General features: G+C 36.2%; 1 protein-coding gene and 1 pseudogene across 1 annotated transcript in view; one reads left to right on the top strand and one right to left on the bottom strand.

The window, feature by feature from the left end:
- RNF169 (ring finger protein 169) overlaps positions 1 to 21,412 on the bottom strand; it is an 82,047-nt gene that overhangs the window by 40,047 nt on the left and 20,588 nt on the right. Inside the window, exon 2 of the mRNA XM_065883214.1 lies at positions 12,002 to 12,075. Coding sequence (XP_065739286.1) covers positions 12,002 to 12,075 — 74 coding nt within the window. The remainder of the gene's footprint in view (positions 1 to 12,001; positions 12,076 to 21,412) is intronic.
- On the top strand, positions 3,054 to 4,334 carry LOC136126412 (small ribosomal subunit protein mS31 pseudogene; annotated as a pseudogene).

A 21,412-nucleotide genomic window follows, 5' to 3' on the forward strand; every position in this document is an offset into this window, starting at 1 on the left:
TTATAAGCTGATAAAGTTGGGGACCACTGCTTCAGAAACACTGCTCCAGACCATGATGAACTTGTTAGATATTCAAATTAATATCAGAACATTTCAATACTTTGGTATCTATAGTGATCAATGCTTTGCATCTTCCATCTGGTTCCTAGGCTCTCATTTGATACTAACAGTTACTACTTATATAGGGTCTAATTGGTGACTACTGCTGATGCTACCCACAAAAAGAAAGTGTTTGGGGTAAGTAAGGACTACTTGAAGTTTCCATCTCACAGAGTCCAGAAATCATAGCAAATCTTGCATACAAGGCAAAAGCCATGACTTCTACTTGAACAATCACATAAATAGCACCAAAGCAACTATTTGCTCTTATGATTCTTACCTAATTTTAACAAACTGATAACACTATGCTCTCTTCACTTTAAATTCTTAAACACCTTTCAATTTAAATGTTATGTTTAGAATAAAGTATATTTAAATATTTATGCCAATATAACATTTTACAAATTTTCTCCTTTATGTAATAAAGTGTTTTAAATTACTTCAATATAGGTTTTAAATTATTACATGTGCTCTACAGAAATGCACATAAAATTAATTTTAAGCATTCAAGTTTATACATAAATTGAACCAGCAGATACTAAGTCATATGTTTAGTTGCCAAGCTAAAAGGCTAAATGAAGGGGCGTGCACTCACAAGAAGTATAAAGTAAGAGCTCTAAAACATTGATTATGAAAAGGCAAAGACAGGTCTTCACTGTCCAAAGTCCAAGAAAACGGAATCATTTATGGTTCATACCACTAACTTTCCAGCTTCCAACCATGACTTTTTGACAGTCAGCCACTTCTCACTCAAATGAACAAATTAAAAAATGGCAGTAATGGAGGGGGGTTACTTTGCGCTAGATTTTTTCTTTTCTTTTTTTTTTTTTTTTTTGCGGTATGTGGGCCTCTCACTGTTGTGGCCTCTCCCGTTGCGGAGCACAGGCTCCAAACGCGCAGGCCCAGCGGCCATGGCTCACGGGCCCAGCCGGACCGGGGCACAAACCCATGTCCCCCGCATCGGCAGGCGGACTCCCAACCACTGCGCCACCACGGAAGCCCTGTGCTAGATTTTTTTTAATTCCAAATTTTAAAGAATAATAATAATTCTTATATATGGATTACTATGTACCAGGCACTATTTCACAATAACCCTTTAAGCTAGGTACTATGGGGTCCACTTTACAGACCAGGAAACTAAGAAATGGAGAGATGAACTAACTTGCCCAAATTCACATGGAGAGTCAGGATTTGAACTTAGATGGCTCTTAAGCACTTTAATAAACTGCCTCTCAGCTAAGGGCGAAATAGCCACATCATTTGTATTGTGATTTACTGAGCACCTGCAATTTTTTTTAAAGTTTGACATAAACAAACAAAAAGTGGACTCTCAAATGTAAGCAGCAAATGAGGTTTTAAACTCTCATCTGAATCCAGAAAAATAAAGCCAAGCTTGCAATTTTACTGAAAGTGGATTACCTGTGAATTTTTACACAGATTTGGATAGAGATGGGAAATTTTTAAAATTATCTTGTGGAATCTTTTTAAAATATCATATTTTTAAAAGTGATTTCTGATTCTTGAATGGTTTGGCTTTAAGTAAAATATTGGCACGCATGTAATATATCACAATGATATTTTCTGTTATTTTATACAGCCATTAAAAATGTTGGCATGGATCAAAATACACTGATATGGAAAGCATCATATGATATGTTAAACAAAACAGTCAGTAAAAAGGGCATGTAAAGTGTGATCCTAAATCTATTCTGTAAAAAGTCTTAAGCTTAAGTTTATGATAAACATTTTTCCTTCCAGTTTTACTGAGATACAATTGACATACAGCACTGTACAAGTTCAAAGTGTAGCATAATGATTTGACTTACATACATCATGAAATGATTACCACAATAAGTGTAGAGAACATCCATCATCTCATACAGATTCAACATTAAAGAAGAAAAATTTTTTTCCTTGTGATGAGAACTCAGGATTTACTCTTAACTTTCTTTTTTTAAAAAAATTAATTAATTTATTTATTTGGGGGGGCATTGGGTCTTCGTTGCCACATGCAGGCTTTTTCTAGTTGCAGTGAGTAGGGGCTACTCTTCATTGCAGTGCACAGGCTTCTCATTGTGGTGGCTTCTCCTGTGTGGAGCACAGGCTCTAGGCACGTGGGCTTCAGTAGTTATGGCATGCGGGCTTCAGTAGTTGTGGCTCGTGGGCTCTAGAGCACAGGCTCAGTAGTTGTGGCACATGGACTTAGTTGCTCTGCGGCATGTGGGATCTTCCTGGACCAGGGCTCGAACCTGTGTCCCGTGCATTACAGGCAGATTCTTAATCACTGCACCACCAGGGAAGTCCCTCTCTTAACTTTCATATACAGCAGTGTTAATTATATTTATCATGTTGTACATTACCTCCTTAGTACTTATTTATCTTATAACTTGGAACTTTATACCTTTTGACTGTCATCATCCAATTCCCTTTCCCACCACCTCCTGCCTCTGGTAACCACAAATCTCATCTCTTTTTCTGTAAGTTTGCTTGTTTGTTCTTGAAGTACAACTGACCTACAACACTATGCTAGTTCCTGTTACACAACATAGTGATTCAATATTTCTGTACTCAAAATGATCATCATGATAAATCTAGTTATGATCTGTCACAATACAATGATATTACATAGTTATTGACTATATTTCCCCACACTGTACATTTCATACTCATGACTCATTTGTTCTGCAACTGTAAGTCTGTACCTCTTAATCTCCCTCACCTATTTCTTTCCTCCCCTCTCCCCTCTGGCAACCACCTGTTTGTTCTCTGTATCTATAACTGTTTCTGTTTTGTTATGTCTGTTCATTTGTTTTTTAGATTCCACATATAAGTGAAATCATACAGTACTGGTCTCTCTCTGTCTGACTTGTTCACTAAGCGTAATGGGGGTGGGGCATGTTTGGCAGAGGATGCACTACCCCCACTGTATTCCCATTTCAGCTTGTTTCCCCACAATGTTTCCAAGAGTGTGGGGCTCCCTACCCCTCTGCCCCCTTTCCCACCTCCCTTTGTGCTCTGGAGGCCCAGAGGAATTGGTAGCTGCAATTTGTGCTATTCCCTTCTCTGAATATAATGGTCAGAACAAAAAAAATAATATCCAAAGATACTTTGGTACTAACAGCATGATCTACAGCAAGAAAGATAAGCATTTGGCTCCAATCCATGAGATTCCAAGGGGAGAGACAGCCAAGACAGTGTAAAGAAGAATAAGAAAAAAGACTTGATAAATATTATTAAGGGCATGAAAGTTGAAAGCACAGTAAATGTACAAACAACAAAGCCACCCAACAGAAGACAACTTAAAAGTGTGGCGGCTACAACTAGCAGGCTTCAAAAAGCTCCAGAAGATGCCCCCAAAAGAGAAGTGAATCCCTGAGTCCTGAGTTGGTGGTGGCTGCACCTGCTGTTGCAGACTATCCCTTTTGACAAGCAGATGACCAAGTCAGAGCTGCTCCAGCAGCACAAGGAAGACTCAAGGGCACAGAAAGAGGGCAAAAGACCTAAAATTAGTTTCAGTAACATCATATCAGCTACGAAAGTTGCCAGATCTGCCTGCCACAGCTAGAGTTAGTACAAGACTAGTGAATCAGATGCAGTTTGATGAAGGAGCTGATGATGATGATGTTGGTCAGGATCTTCAACCTGATCTTAAGACCACTGATCTCAGAACAAGTTTTAGGAAAAATATATTCAAAGGCAAGAGGCTTAATATTTTTGGGCTTAAGGCAGTTACTAAAGAGGCACCTGACACACAGAGACAACACCTTCACTTTGGATTGTGGAATCTGCTAAGCAGTTAGCCACAGTCAATGAACAGTCCTTTCAGAATGATTCTGAAGAGATGAGCCAATGGACAAAAGAGGAGAACCTGTGGGAGTCCCAATTAACAATGAAGCAGGTTTTGATGATAAGGGTTCAGAATCTCATTAACATATATTTCTGGATAAATACCTGGAGGATTTTCCAAAACAAGGATCAACTCGCCACTTCATGGAGCTGGTGACCTGGCCTTTCCAAAAACCCATCTGAGTGTTAAGCAGAAGGTCGAACACTTAGAGTGGTTTAGAAATTACTTTAATGAAAAACAGGATGTTCTTAAAGAGAGTGACATACAGTTCAACAGGAAATTTTTATTTCAAGCTATTGGAGATTGGTATTATAAACAAAACAATTTGACTAGAAAAAAATACAATAAACATTTAAATATGGTTATTAGGTGGCAGAATTACTGGTAATTTTCCCTTTCTCCTTTAAATCTTTTTATAATTTTTTTTCTTTTTACAATTCACAGAATTTTATAATTCTGCTTCCTTTTATAAATAAGAAAAAATAAAGCTGTTTAAATTTACTATAAGCTTCACTAATCAGATACTTTAACAAAATGTTTTATTTTGTACAAGGGACAGAAGAGTTGTGACTGTTTCTAGAAAATTCTCTCATTTGGCTTTCAAGGAGCACTGAAATGATTTTATTTAAACTAGTCTCTAAACCATATAAAATATTATACTAATGTAGTAATCTTATAACTATTGATCGTCTCCTCTCATAAATGAAAGAGACAAGGAAAAACAGGACATTACAGATATAACATGAATAACCTGCAATTCTAACTAAATTTGATGCTTTGTACTTCCCAAATGTGTTGTTTTCTTTGAAAAGCATATAACTTGATAAAGTTGTTTCTCCTTGTCTGGGTAGTTGTAAATAGCAAAAGACAACCACGTTAGCACTTTCAGATTTTGAACATCCTATAAACTAAACAGTTGTTCCCTCGTGCAGTCAAAATTAAAACTTATTCTTTTGAGAGTTTCTCCTTCTTAGTATCATACCGCTTACCTGCTCTTAAAGATGTACTATGAGATTCTGTATTTATTTCTTATTCTAGAAAGATGCACATCAGCACATACCCAAGTATGCATTTCCTCAAAGATTACATATTGACATTTCAGAGGAAGAAGCATAGAAAATAATGTAGTAAAAAGAACTCTAGAAATCTTAAAATACATCTAGTTCTATCATGAACCAGCTGTATATCCTTACACAAGTCATTTCTCTTAAAAGAAGGGGCTTTGAAACTGGATGATGAACAATTCAATCCGTATGTAATAAATAAGTGCAAGATATTATATTAGATGTGGTGGAGAGTTAAAGAGACTAAACAAACAGATCCATCTTGAAAGATTTCACAATCTAATAGGAAAAAAGTTTTTAAACAAGCAAACAACCTGCTGCTTCCATGGTGCAACAGAATATATTTTAATAAATACAAGTTTCTTTTAAAATAAGTAAATTAAAAAAATAAGGGAAAGGCCAGCTCAATATTCAGCTCATGATACACTGTACAGCCAAACAGATTTAAGTGAAATGTTCAAGCTTTAATAATAAAGTACACTATATTTTACAGTTTATGGCAGAAAAATAATAAAAGGAACTTTAAAGATATATTATTTCAAAGATAATTAGGCCCTAAAAGTTTACTTACCTTTAAAAAACTCCTTCAGAAAAGTTAATGTCTGCCTTATAGAGTCATTACTCACTTCAGTAACCCATTGACTGTATCTGATTACTCTGTGCTCTGGCTAAGGACTAGAACTGCATGCTTACTACTTGAATAATTCAGCCAGCAATGGGGAGAAAATACTCCTCAAAAACGAACCAGTGGTGAGGGAGAAAAAAGAAAATGGATAGGTCAGTAAACCAATTCAGAGAAAGCCTAAACCACTCATGTGATCCGCAGAATTATCAAAAGCAGTTCATCTTTCCCACTACAGAAACCAGGGAGATAAGCAGTCTAGAAGCAAAGGCTGTTTTTTTCCCCCTACCTTTAACCTTTCAGAGTCTAATGATTCAAAGAAGACAAACAAGGGCATGCTGGATTATATGTTTCCAAAATCTAATATAAAGCAACTATTATTTAACCATGTGGTCAAAGTTAAGCACATAACAAACTGCATAAGCAGAAGGAATAATGGTGTAAATAATAAGCTTAATGCAACCAATAAATAGAATTTATAGGGATGAATCAATTATTTCAAAACACAAAATGACTAACAGTCAATCTTATATAGATGAGAACCATAAAGAGATCAATATTGAAATAATTTCTCCATAAAACTTATTTTTTCATTTCAACATATATTTACTGCAGACAAGAATATAACAAGATGGGCCATTGGGATTGACATGTATACACTGATGTGTATAAAACTGATGACTAATAAGAACCTGCTGTATAAAAAAATAAAATTCAAAAAATATATAATAAGAATATAAATATTCAAGAATGAATATAACAAAATTCTTTCCCCAATCAATGTAACAAGATGGAGGACTGAGCACATGCTAATTTTCTCCTTCTACTTAAAACACCATAAAATGTCAGAAAACTTCTTTTTAATAGAATACATCTATAAAAGCACAGAAAATATAGCATGCCATTAGCAATCAAGATCACAAATATCCAAAAGATGGAACTAGTTTTCACACCTAAAGGTTATAAGTAAGCAATTCATAGAAAACCTGTAAATGGCCAGTAAGCACAAGATGCTCCTCCTCTCTAGTAACCAGGGCAATGTAATTAAAACAATGAGATATTTTATTCAGCAGATAGCAAAATATTAAAAATAATGATAAAGGCTTAGCAAAGATTTAAAGAAAAGGGACTCTCTTTTACTGTTGGTAAGAGAGTTAAGTTGAAAGAAGTCTTTTGAATATCCACTAAAATACAAAGTGTATATACAATCTGACCTGCACTTTCACTTCTAGCAATCTAACTTAAAGGCAGTATTTGCTCAGATATGTTCATGTGTGTTTAGTGCAACATCTCTTCAAAACTGGGGGAAATGGAAAACAATTTAAATGATCAATGGTTAAGTGAATTATGCCTCATCCACACTATGAAATACCATTCAGTATGAAAAAAGTACCTATATGAAAGCACCTGCGGCCCCTCCACAAAAAAAGCACATATTGTTAGAGGGAAAAAAAAAAAAACTGGCTACAGAATAGATCACATTATTCCTCAAAATTCCTAGCTTCTATGAAGTATTTACCATCAGACTGTAATACCCACAACCCCTCTTTGAGGTAGTCACCTGTCAACTCCCCTTATTCACAGAAAACCTTGGCACTTAAGTTTCTGCCCAGCTACTCCAGTGATATTCCTGAAGATTTCAGTATCAGTATATTCTCTCAGTTTCTTCACTTCCTTCTAGATAAATCTTTTCTTCCATCCTACTTCAGTTACCTCCTCCCATAATCATACCCTAAACCCTGTCATGTTCAATAACTAAACCACCACCCAGTCTCACATTTAACCCTCTCACATTTAGACGACGACTTCTAGGTTTCCAACTTTACTTATATGCTAGTCACCCTACTTTTATAATTCTTTAACACCATCAAAACTTCTAGTCCACTGACTCTACCACTCTCATTGTCCATCATGTCCTCAATTCCTTCCTCAAACAACCTCTTTAAAATAACCACAGTCCAGGGCTTCCCTGGTGGCGCAGTGGTTGAGAGTCGGCCTGCCGATGCAGGGGACACGGGTTCGTGCCCTGGCCCGGGAAGATCCCACATGCCGTGCAGCGGCTGGGCTCATGAGCCATGGCCACTGAGCCTGTGCGTCCGGAGGCTGTGCTCTGCAGCGGGAGAGGCCACAACAGTGAGAGGCCCGCGTACCGCAAAAAAAAAAAAAAAAAAAAAAATAACCACAGTCCAAAACTACAACAACTTCCTCGTATACACCTTCAAGTCCACAGCATCATTCCCTCTGTCATACTTTTGGTAAAATCCTAACCCTCGTTAAACCCAACCCATTGCTTACTCCAGAAGTGTTCTAATTGGTCTTATTTCCATTCTTGTCCCATGAGGCAGAGACAGCCTAGCTGCCTACCCAGTATTCATTCTTTCATTCCTTATTAAAACAACCCTAGGGACTTCCCTGGTGGTGCAGCAGTTAAGAATCCGCCTACCAATGCAGGGGACACGGGTTCGATCGCTGGTCTGGGAAGATCCCACATGCCACGGAGCAACTAAGCCCGTGCGCCACACCTACTGAGCCTGAGCTCTAGAGCCTGCGAGCCACAAATACTGAAGCCTGCGCGCCTGGAGCCCATGCTCTGCAACAAGAGAAGACACCACAATGAGAGGTCTGTGCACTGCAACGAAGAGTAGCCCCCATATGCTGCAACTAGAGAAAGCCCGCGTGCAGCAACAAAGACCCAATGCAGCCAAAAATAAAAAAAAATAAATTTATAAAAATAAGTAAATAAAAGAACCCTAATTTTACTTAGGAAGTTAATGTACCCAGCTAAAACACTATGCTTCCCAGCTTTCCTGGCAGCTAGAGGGAGTCTGTGACACTCAACTACAAAATACAGGTGAAGTCACTCAGTACAGCTTTGGAGAAGGCTCTTTAAAAGACCCAATTCAGCTGACATAGGCCCTTCTGCCCTACCTTCTGTCTAGATGGCATTCTACAGAAGGATCAACGATGGTTGATCCACATCACAAGGAGACAGGCACACTTGAAGATGTCTAAACAGAAGAACAAAAAGGAGCCTGCATCCCTGATGTCCTAGAGCTGCCATAATCAGCCCTGGACAGCTTACCTCCAGCTTTTTGTTACTGGAGAAAAGTAAAACTCCTAATTTATTTGAGTCACTATTTTGGGGTCTCTACTATTCACAGTAAATCCAATTCCTAATTCTTAGACCCATTACAGTTTATTCCCCACACAACAACCAGAGACCTTTTAAAAGTATAATTCAGATCATATTTCTGGCTTCCCATCACACTTAAAATAAATTTAAGGTCCTTACCAAGCAACTAGGCCTTCTTTGATCTGGCCCTCTATCTCTTCCAACTCACATCTTACCAAATCCCCAAACCACCCTTCCACCCTTCCACAACATGTACACTCAGTTCCAGCCACAGTGTTCCTTAAACAAGTCAAACTTGTTTCTATCTCAGGGCCTTTGCATTTGCTGTTCTCTTTGCTGGGAATGCTCTTTCCTCATAAGTTTACTTGGCTTGCTCCCTCATCTCTTTCAGGTAGCAACTTAAATGTTGCCTTCTCTGAGACTTTCCCTCATCACTGTATCAAAAACAGTCTTTTTGTGTCTCAAGTTTCCCTTCCACTCCCCTCTAACTCTTCTTACCCTGCTTTATTAATATATATTAAATTTTTTTTGCTTATTTACTGTACATCTTCCCCACTAGAATGAAACCTCCCTGAGGTCAAGAACCTTGGGTGTCTTCTTCAGCATCATATTCTTAGTACCTGGCACACAGTAAGGACATAATAAATATATGATGAATAAATGAATATACATCATGATCTTATTTATACTAAAAAAGACTAAACCATATGTGTGAGTGTGTGTGTGTGTGTGTGTGTGTGTGTAAATATATAAAGGATCTAGGATATACACTAAACTGTTGACACTCATTATCTCTGGGGAAGAAAGTGGAAAATAAGAAAAAGGAGAACTTTCACATTTTGCTCTGCATATTCCTGCATAAAAAAAGACAAAATTAACTACAACACATGGCAGGAAGAAAATTTTAAACATATTTAGAAATATAAGCCTATTTATAGAATCATAAAATTTAGAAACATAGTAACCTCAGTAAGCATAACACTACACCATGGGTAGAGGGATCTATGATTAGTAAGCAAATATCTTTTAAAAGAACAAGAATTAGGGGAATAAAATTTCCTGTTAACGTTTTGTAGCCCTTATAAAGGTTTTTACTGTCATTTAAACAAAATAATAAAGTATACTAAATAGTGTATTACACGTCAAATTAGTAATGATGAGTTATATAGAATTAATTTCCATCGCTTGCTCAGTAGAAACTTTTAAACATCTCCCTCCTCTAGGGATTCATCTAGATAATTATATATTTGTTTTGTTTCAGAAAATATGCATTCTGAGACATCTTTTTTATCAAGTTCTCCATCCAAATGTCTAGTGCCTTAATTTTTTTTACTTTATCGAGGCATATTTTTACATATTATATATTTCATCCATTTCAAGTATATAATTCGATGATTTTTAGTAAATTTACGAAGTTGTGGAACACACCATAAATCAGTTTTAGAAATCTTCATCGCTGTAATAAAATCACTCATGATCATTTACTGTTAATCCCCATTCTCATCCCTACTCAATCAACCATTAATCTACTGTCTGTCTCTATACTTCTGTCTATTCCTAGACATTTTCTATAAATGGAAACATACAATATGTGGTCTCTTTTATCTGGTTTCTTTCACTTAGCATCTTTTTGAGGCTCATCCATCTGGTAGCATGTATCAGTGGTTCATTCCTTCTTATTGCTGAATAGCATTCCATTATATGGGTATGCCATATTAGTGCCTTTTGATTTTATGACTTGGATTTCCATTTTCCAGGTTATACAATGAGTGTAGGATAACCTGGGTACTTGGAGTATGGGTGGGGGGAAACCTATTTAACGTTTATTTAACACAAATGACACAGGTGAGTGTTTTTCAAACCCAATCCAGTTTATGCAGAATGAGATTATCCTAGCTTCACTCAACAGCATTATGCTATCAGTCGCTTTTAAAAGCGACTTTTCTTGTCCCTCCTTCTTAACAGGATGAAAGAACAGTTCCCCAAGGTATCCTTCTCTCTCCCAAGGCTTATAAAAAATCTCTCCACTCACTATGCCTTCTGCTTTACCTCCTTTTTCTACCTCCAAGTCCCTGTTTTCTCATTATCTTCAAGCTGACAGCTTCAAAATTTCCATATTCTCCAAGTTTCTGAAAAGTTATATTAAAACTAAATATCTGCATATTCTGGAATTTTATTTAAGAGAAATCTGTGGTTCTTTTGATGTAGCCCCCGAGAATAATTTGTTTCTATGTAGAAAAAAGCTTTGTAACTGATTTAAAACGAAAAACAAAAAAACTCACAACACCAATACAAAAGGAGCATGAGGACCCAAGTCAACATTTGACACTCTCATTTAAAAGAAAAGATTAAAGAATATACAGTAATTAAGCACAGTTTTTTATCTTTTCTTTTTAACATGACCTTATTAAATACTGATCTTTTTCATTCAGTCTAAAATGCCACCATAATGTTACTGTCTTGCCTCTGTTTTATGATGATGTCTGATTAAGTGGATTATTTGCCTTTATAAAACATTAAATATCTACATGTAGAATGATTACCTAATCGTTTATGAACTTGGGTAAGGGATGGTGGTTCAGGGAGAGGGCTAGGGAAGGATGATACAAATCTTATAACATACTTCTTATTACCAGTCTTTCTGAAGTCTTAATCTTCCAAGTGATTCCCAGACTATTAGCTTGAAAACATCAAGAATAAGATGATGTGGACACAGCTAAAAGCTTTCCCAATGGTAAACGTTCCCTAACTAGAAAATTATTCCACTACCCTTAGTCTAAGTTACAGTTCTTCTGGAGTACTTAAGAGAGTGAAAGCAGTAAAAGATAATACCAGCTACATGTAATTAGAGGAACCTTGCAAGATAAAGAAAAATAAGACAAGCTATTATTATTAAAGCTTAAATGTTAGATTTTATCTAACATTTAAATGCCAAGAATACCACTCTTGGTGGCCAGTTATTGCAGCAGGTGTGTGATAGGCCGTGTGAGCTACATTTTCATCTTTGAAAGGACAGCTTAAAAGGGGTTCTGAGTTAAGGTTTACTCTACTTCCATTACAGCTACAGAATCTAACTAGACCAGTATAAGGTAGGGTACAGAAAGACAGGCTCCGCATTATAAATTTTAAAAATCCCTAGTAAATCAAAAATCCCACTAAGCATTCTTTAATGTCATCATTTCAATTAACTTTAAGAAAATGAATGGCATAATGATATGTATACTGTTATACTGTACCTTTCTCAGGCTTTCATATTCCTCACGAAGTTCCCCAGGCTTGCTTAATTTGATTGGTGCTCTGAATATAAACTCTGCAGGAAAGGGAAAAGAAAACACTTTTTAACAGAACTTTCTAGGAAGGAACCAAGATCTTGTCCTACTGCTGCCCCCACATCATAAACCACATAAAAATTGTGGTCATCTTCCACAATTTGAATATTCATTCATTCATTTAATGAATACTTATTAAAGGGTATAAACCAGGCACAGTTCTAAGCACTGGGGAGAAGCACTGAACAAATAAAGTCCTTACTATCATGGAGCTTACAGTATTGTGGGGGGAAACAGACAATAAACAAACAAATGTGTGTATATAATACAACTGGTGGTACTAAGGGCTATGGAGGAAAATAAACACAGGCTGGAAGATTAGTTTATCAATATATAGAGTGGTCTGAAGGGTCTCACTGATAAAAGTAACATGTTAAAAGACCTCAAGGAAAACTATATTTAAAGCTCCTAGTTCAATGTTACCAAGTAACATTTTAAATAAGCTAAAGTTTTACTCATAATACTTTGTTACTAATGTTTCTTTCTATTTCTTTTTCAACATTGCCAACAGACTATTTTCCTGTATACAACTTATATTTTCAGTATATAACCTGATTTTTTATCCTCAAAGCCTTCAGTGGTTTTGATCAGCTTACAGAATAAAGTCAAAACTCTTCAATATGTCACTCAAGGTTTTCCAGAGACTGATCACAACTTTATCTTTCCAAAGCACTGTGTCTCTCATCTCTTGACTATCTGGTTACAATATATATATGCCATATACTTCTAACCCTTTTATGCTGTTTCTCAGCTGAAATTCTCTTTTCTCCCCTTCTCTATATCCAGGCCCACAGGAGGCACACAATACACACTGGCTATATAAACAATAAAAACCCAACTTAAGAACAGGAATAAAAGATAAGTCCTAAATGCTATCAAAAAGGAAGGAGAAAATATGCACTTCTGTCTCCTTAAATGTACATGACACTTCGATACACCCCTATGTATATTTAGAGACTTAAACACAGTATTTATTTGAAGACTTACTAACAACTCTACATCCCATTCAGGTTGATAATATTTGTTGTAGAAAAGTGGGCTCCTCAAAAAGTTGACTTTTGTCCTTTTTCAGTTGTCTCAGCTACCTTAAAAAGACTCATATACACCAGAGAAATGTGGAAGATCCTTAGACAGAAACACTGGATGCAATACAGATGCAGAAAACAGTAACTTAAAGCTCTACCAAGAGAATTACTAGACCCAGGTCTTGGGAAGCAAACACTACATCACCTTCACCCACTTAAAAAAAAAGTCCTGATGACTATTTTAATCATATCTCTTAAGTACATTTCTAATTATTGGCAAATAGTATCTAAAACCAGATGCTTTAAAAGAGGAGGGGAAGAAGGAAGAGAAAAGCAAAACCCTTAAGTCAAAAAAATTCTTTTAATCCATTTATGGAGAACCTATTACCTGAACGATACTTTATATTTTCTCAGTGAACCGTCACAGAAACTTTATAAGGTAGTTATTATACCCATTTTACAATAAGGAAAATGAGAGGTTAATGACTTGCCCAAGGCCACAGAACTAGCACAAGCACGTGACAAAATTAAGAGAAAAAGAATTAACAGGTATAAAGAGGGAAATTACATAATGATGAAAAAGGCAACCCATCAAGAAGCTATAATAATTATGCACTTGTATGAACCTACAACAGAGCAAAAAAAAAGATTATAAGAGAAATTAATAAATCCAAAATTATAGTAAAAACATGTAATTTTTATACTACACAATTCAAATTTCTTTCTATATAGATATGTATATATACTTTCTATATATACTTTTAGTTTGCTGTAAAGCATTCTCACTGCTACTGCCATTTTTAAAGTAAATAACTACTTTGGCTCCATCCAACTATTAATGTACAAGAAAACTGAAGAGACTTAATGTAGAGAAAAGCCATTTGGGGAAGAATTTGCATTGTTTTATGCCTGCCAAATTTCATTACTTACTCTGGATTTCTGTGTAATATAATTTTTTGTGGGGTTTTTTAGGCAAAAATAGAACAGACAAGTAAGTTTTTATGATACATATAATATTTAACTCAGACCATATAATTCTAGAGTTGTGAAGTTCTGGATGAAACAAACTCTGAAGAAGCCTAGAGAAATTAAAAGGGTGATGATAATAATAATAAATCTTTTCAAGTAAGGCGTTAGAACTTGATTTTTTTAGTGCAAAAAATAAAAAATAAAAGACACCATAGAATGATTGTCATGTATATACTGGTTTAAGATGATTGTCAAAAAAAGCTGGTGCTAATTGTTTCTTTTTTTCTTTCATTTTCACAGTTCATACTTCATTTTCATCACTGAAGATGTAGACCAGTAATTCTTGAAGTGTGTCCATTGATCCCTAGGTGTCCCAGAGACCTTTCCAGGACTCTACAAGGTCAAAAAATTCTTAAGACTCTTAAGATGTTACTTGCTTTTTTTACTCTCATTCCTTCCTTAGCGTGCAGCGGACTTTCCCTACATTTCCATGAGATGTCATGACATCATTGCTTTTTTTCTTTTTACATCTTTATTGGAGTATAATTGCTTTACAATGGTGTGTTAGTTTCTGCTTTATAGCAAAGTGAGTCAGTTATACATATACATATGTTCCCATATCTCCTCCCTCTTGCGTCTCCCTCCCTCCCACCCTCCCTATCCCACCCATCCAGGTGGTCACAAAGCACCGAGCTGATCTCCCTGTGCTATGCAGCTGCTTCCCACTAGCTATCTATTTTACGTTTGGTAGTGTATATATGACCATGCCACTCTCTCACTTTGTCACAGCTTACCCTTCCCCCTCCCTATATCCTCAAGTCCATTCTCTAGTCGGTCTGTGTCTTTATTCCCATCTTACCCCTAGGTTCTCCATGACATTTTTTTTTTCTTAGATTCCATATACATGTGTTAGCATACGGTATTTGTCTTTCTCCTTCTGACTTACTTCACTCTGTATGACAGGCTCTAGGTCCATCCACCTCACTACAAATAACTCAATTTCCTTTCTTTTTATGGCTGAGTAATATTCCATTGTATATGTATGTGCCACATCTTCTTTATCCATTCATCTGCTTATAGACACTTAGGTTGCTTCCATGTCCTGGCTATTGTAAATAGAGCTGCAATGAACATTTTGGTACATGACTCTTTTTGAATTATGGTAAACCTAACTTTTAGGTGCACTGGGAAACCTAAAAATTCATGTGACTCGCTTTATTGCAGTATTCACTTTATTACGGTGGTCTGGAACCAAACTCTCAATATCTCCAAGGTATGCCTGTAATAATATTTTTATTTCATTTTCATTTACTACTCAACAGGTTTCTCTAAATTCTGAAATACTCTATTAAAGTTTAATATAATAGGTAAAAATGCTATTAGGATTTTAAACTTATATAACAGTAGCTATAACATGAAAATAATTTCTTTGAAGCCTTATGAAATATGGTTTCAATCCACCTGAAAAAGGTCCGAAAAATAAAAATCTCCCTTTTTAAATCAAAGTCTTTTACAGTGTCTCTTAAAGCTTACTGGAGAACATGTATACACTGAACATTATTAATTATACTAAGATATTTATCAGTCATGATTAACTTTCAGGTTCCCTGACTTTTAGTACAGAAAGAACACTCACTTATAATAAAATAGTTCCTGTCTGCTGATGTGGGACTTGACTTTTCTTAATATTCTCTTTACTTCCCTCTGCCTTCCTAGAGTCATATGTCAACTCCCTCCACTCCAAAAGTTGAAACTGTGATTGAAACTCCTGCAATACTATCATAAAATCAGAGCAACAGGAGAAAACCTAGATGACTTGGTATGGTGATGCCTTTTTAGACATAATATCAAAGACATAATTCATAAAATAAGTAATTGATAAGCTGGACTTCATTAAAATTAAAAATTTCTGCTCTGCAAAAGACAATGTCAAGAGAGTGAGAACAAAAGCCACAGATTGGAAGAAAACATTTGTAACAGATGTATTTGATATAAGACTGTTATCCAAAATAAACAAAGAACTATCAAAACGTAATCAGAAAACAACCTGATTTTTTTTTTAACGGGCAAGAGACCTTAACAGACACCTCACCAAAGAAAATATATGGCAAAGAAGAAGACATAGCAAATAAACAAATGAAAAAAACGCCCAACGTCATATGTCATTAGAGAATTACAAATTAAAACGAGATGGCACTACACCCCTAATTAGAGGGGCTAACATCCAAAACACTGACAACACCAAATGCTGGTGAGGATGTGGAGCAACAAAAATTCTCAAACACTGCTGGTGGGAATGCAAAATGGTAGAGCCACTTTGGAAGGCAATCCAGCAATTTCTTACAAAACTAAACATAGTTTTACCATACAATCCAGTAATTGCACTCCTTGATATTTATCCAAACGAGTTAAAAACTTACATCCACACAAAAACCTGTAAATAAATGTTTATAGCAGCTTTGGCCATAACCGCCAAAACTTGGAAGCAAACAAGATATCCTTCAGAAGGTAAATGGATAAATAAACTGAGGTAGATACAGTGAAATTAATTAAAGAAACCTCAGCTAAAATCAGAGTAGGGACAGGCCTGTAGGGGGAGCGCTCATGCTCCCCCATGCATCTGTCAGTTACTCCAAATAGGAAGAGCTATACACCTACATCTATGACAGGAAGGTGTTGCTTACTTTACTATCCAGCAGGAAGAAGAAAACTTCTCTCCATCCAAAAACAGCTCCACCAATCAGATATGCAGCAGCTCAACTGATGAGAAGCCTCCATACTTTGGACTCCCAGCTTCCTCCAATGGACTCTGGTTATTACAGCTCTTCCCAACTCCCCTCTTTTCCCTATAAAAGCAAGTTCCACTTCCTTGTTCTCTGGATTTGTCTCTGGTCTGCCATAGTTTGCATATCCTGAACTGCAACTCCTCTGGCTATTCCCAAATAAACTCACTTTTGCTGGTAAAATAACTGGCTATTATAATATGAAAGTTGATAATCCAGACAATGGAATATTATTCAGTGCTAAAAAGAAATGAGTTTTCAACGCTGATGAAAAAAGTCAGAGATAACACAAACAGCTGGAACGATATACCAGGTTTTTGGATTGGAAGAATCAATATTGTCAAAATGAATATACTACTCAAGGCAATCTACAGATGCAATACAATCCTTATCAAGTTACCAATGGCATTTTTTCACAGAACTAGAACAAAAAATTCTATAATTTATATGGAAACACAAAAGACCCCAAATAGCCAAAGCAATCCTGAGAAAGAAAAATGGAGCTGGAGGAATCAGACTTCTCAAATTCAGACTATACTACAAAGCTACAGTAACCAAAACAGTATGATACTGGCACACAAACAGAAATATACATCAATGGAACAGGATAGAAAGTCCAGAAACAAACTCACATACCCATGGTCGACTAAACTACGACAAAGGAGGCAAGAATATACAATGGAGAAAAGACAGTCTTTTCAATAAGTGTGGGGAAACGGGACAGTTACATGTAAAACAATGAAATCAGAACACTAACACCACATACAGAAATGAACTCCAAATGGATTAAAGACCTAAATTCAAGGCCAGACACCATAAAACTCTTAGAGGAAAACATAGGCAGAACACTCTTTGACATAAATTGCAGCAATATCTTTTTTGATCCACCTCCTACAGTAATGAAAATAAAAACAAAAATAAACAAATGGGACCTAATTAAACTTCTTCTGCACAGCAAAAGGAACTATAAACAAAACAAAAAGACAACCCTCAGAATGGGAGAAAATCTTTCCAAACGAAGCAACTGACAAGGGATTAATATCCAAAATATACTAACAGCTCACGCAGCTCCATGTCAAAAACAAACAAACAAACAACCCAATCAAAAAACAGGCAGAAGATCTAAATAGACAATTCTCCAGAAAAGATATACAGATGGCCAAAAAGCACATGAAAAGATGCTAATTATCAGAGAAATGCAAATCAAAACTACAATGAGGTGTCACCTCACACTAGTCAGAATGGCCATCATCAAAAAGTCTATAAACAATAAATACTGGAGAGGGTGTGGAGAAAAAGGAAACTCTCCTACACTGTTGGTGGGAATGTAAATTGGTACAACCATTATGGAAAACAATATACAGGTTCCTTAAAAAACTAAAAATAGAATTACATATGATCCAGCAATCCCACTCCTGGGCATATATCTGGAGAAAACTCTAATTAGAAAAGATACATGCACCCCAATGTTCATAGAAGCACTATTTACAATAGCCAAGACATGGAAGCAACCTAAATATCCATCGACAGATGAATGGATAAAGAAGATGTGGTACTTATATACAATGGAATATTAGCCATAAAAAAGAAAGAAATAATGGCATTTGGAGCAACATGGATGGACCTAGAGATTATCATACTAAGTGAAGTAAGTCAGACAGAGACAAATATCACAGGATATCACTTATATGTGGAATCTAAAAAATGGTACAAATGAACTTACTTACAAAGCACAAATAGTCACAGATGTAGAAAAAAAACATGGTTACTTGGGGGAAGGAGGGAGGAGGGATAAACTGGGAGACTGGGATTGACAATATGCACACTACTATATATAAAACAGATAACTAATAAGAACCTACTGTATAGCACAGGAAACTCTACTCAATACTCTATAATGACCTATATGGGAAAGAATCTAAAAAGAGTGGATATATGTATACATATAACTGATTCACTTTGCTGTACACCTGAAACTAACACAACATTGTAAATCAACTATACTCCAATAAAAATTTTAAAAAATAAAGAAAATGTAATTATGATTGAAAAAAAAGAAAAAAATGAGCTTTCAAAGCTATGAAAAGACATGGAGGAAACTTTAATGCATATTACTAAATGAGAGAAGCCAATCTGAAAATGCTACATACTGTATGTCTCCAACTATATGACATTCTGGAAAAGATAAAACTTTAGAGACAATTAAAAAATCAGTAGTTCCAAGGACGGAGAAGGTAGGGATGAGTAGGCAGAGCAGAGGATTCTTAGGGCAGTGAAAAGACTCTTTCTTATAATGATGGACAAATTTCATTATACATTTGTCCAAACCCACAGAATGTACAACACCAAGAGTCAAATCTACCATTCTGGTGAGTGACAGTGACAATGGGGGAGGCTATGAATGTGTGGGGGCAGGGATCATATGGGATATCTCTGTACCTTCCTCTCAATTTTGTTGTAAAACTAAAACTGCTCTAAGAAATAAATTCTTGGGCTGGCGGGGGCGGTGGGGGAGCACAGCAACAACATGTCAAAAGAAGCAGAAAAGGCAACAACACCCTCCTTAGTCCAGAGGAATTAGTCCCAAAATCCACCAATCCCTCCACCAGAATCTATAGGGATTTTCAAGTGTTTCAGTAGCACAGAAACAACCATTCACCCTTCCTTCATCTCACAGAAAAGAAATACTAGAAACTATTCCAGGTGTCACTGAGCTGCTGAGTATCTTAGTATTTATAAATGAATCCAGTGGTGGAAGTACTTTCTTAATGCCTGTCCTCTGACAACTACAGTTGACCCTTGAACAACGTAGGTTTGAACTGCGCAGGTCCACTTATATGCAGATTTTTTTTCAATAAATACATACTACGGTACCATATGATCTGCAGTTGAATCTGAGGTTGGTTGAATCCACTTATCCACATAAGGTTATACACAGATTTTCAACTGTGCAGGGGTGTCGGTGCCACTAATCCCCATGTTGTTCAAGGGTCAACTGCACCATGTTTAAAAGAGAAACTCTCTAAGGATATAATACCCTAAGAATGACAAACACACATGGCCAATGACCAAAGCTGAGTACTGCATTCAGTCTAATGTGAACTGTAGGAGCAGCTATATTTCCTTGATGGTCCTTCCTGAAAAAGATTTTCTCTAGGGTGGGGTGACTGGTTATTAATAAAGGCAAACAAACAAAACAAACTATAAGACTAGCATTTTGCTAACTGCACCAAACCCTCAGGAATAAGGTATCATTGTCAAAGAATCCACACTCAATACGAAATTACAAAAAGAACCTCACTGAACTATATTGGGAAGACGCTACCCCAATAACTCTCAAATCCAAAGGTAAACATCCCTTAGTACCTGGCTATGCTTGAGTTTTTACCCCTGTACATTCAATTTCTTATTAGTGCAGCAGAATGAAAAAGAACTTTGGACTTAAGAGTCCCAAGATCTTGATCCTAATTTGAATTCTCCCACTTACTAGTTATTTGTACTTGGGCAAATAAAAAAATCTCTCTGCTAATTTCCATCTCTATCTCCACGACCAGTATCATTCTGATGACTGGCAGTTATATAGCACTTTGATCATGCCAGGCCCATTTCTAAGCACTCTATATTTTAACTCATCTAATCTTCATAATGACCCAATGGAGAGATGCTATTATCCCCACTTTACAGATGAAGAAACTGAAGCACAGAGCATATAACTTGCCCAAGGCTACACTACTGTAAATGAAAGAGCTATGATTTAAACTCAGGCAATCTGGCTCCAGAATTGGTCCTCTTACCCACTGTTCTTTATTACCTCTTTAATATTAAAAAAAAAAAAAAAAAGAAAAAGAAACTGAACAACCCTATATGACAATGGGCAAAGGTCAGGCAGTTTACAGAAACATAAATTCAGATGACTTGTAAACAAATTAAAATATGCTCAATTTCGCTCATTTCAAGATATTAAAAATTTCTGAAACAAAACACTTTTATATATCAGATTGGCAAATATCAAAAAAATTTGATAAAGACAAGAGTTAGCAAGGGTATTCGTTATCTTAATGATGTATCATACACGTGTACAAAGATGTACAGACAAGAATATTCACTGCAGATCAATCGCAATACTAAAGACTGGAAACAACCTAAATGTCCTTCTATTTTAGAATGACTGAATAAATTATAAGTGACTGGGATACAATGGATCCTTTCCTATACTGTCTGTTTTTATTCCTGGTCTGGTTTCTTGGTTTACCACGTAATTTTTGTTGGAATGCCATTCATTGTGTTATGAAAAACTATAAAGGCTGTGGATGATATAACATCCTACAGAAGATTCACCATGTTCTCTGACAGGCAATTAGACTAAGGGTAGATCACCTCACAATCCATTCAGGACATGAGCTTATTCAAGGTTGGCTGCAGGCTTTGTAAAACTTGAAAAGTTTGTTCTACCCTAGTTTGTAGCCCTCTGAGGATCTAACTGAGAGTTAAGGGTATTTTCCAAGCCTGCCTTCCTTGGAAGGCCCTCAACTTTTTTCTCC

Source organism: Phocoena phocoena, chromosome 8 (genome assembly GCF_963924675.1).
Source record: "Phocoena phocoena chromosome 8, mPhoPho1.1, whole genome shotgun sequence".
NCBI lineage: Eukaryota > Metazoa > Chordata > Mammalia > Artiodactyla > Phocoenidae > Phocoena > Phocoena phocoena.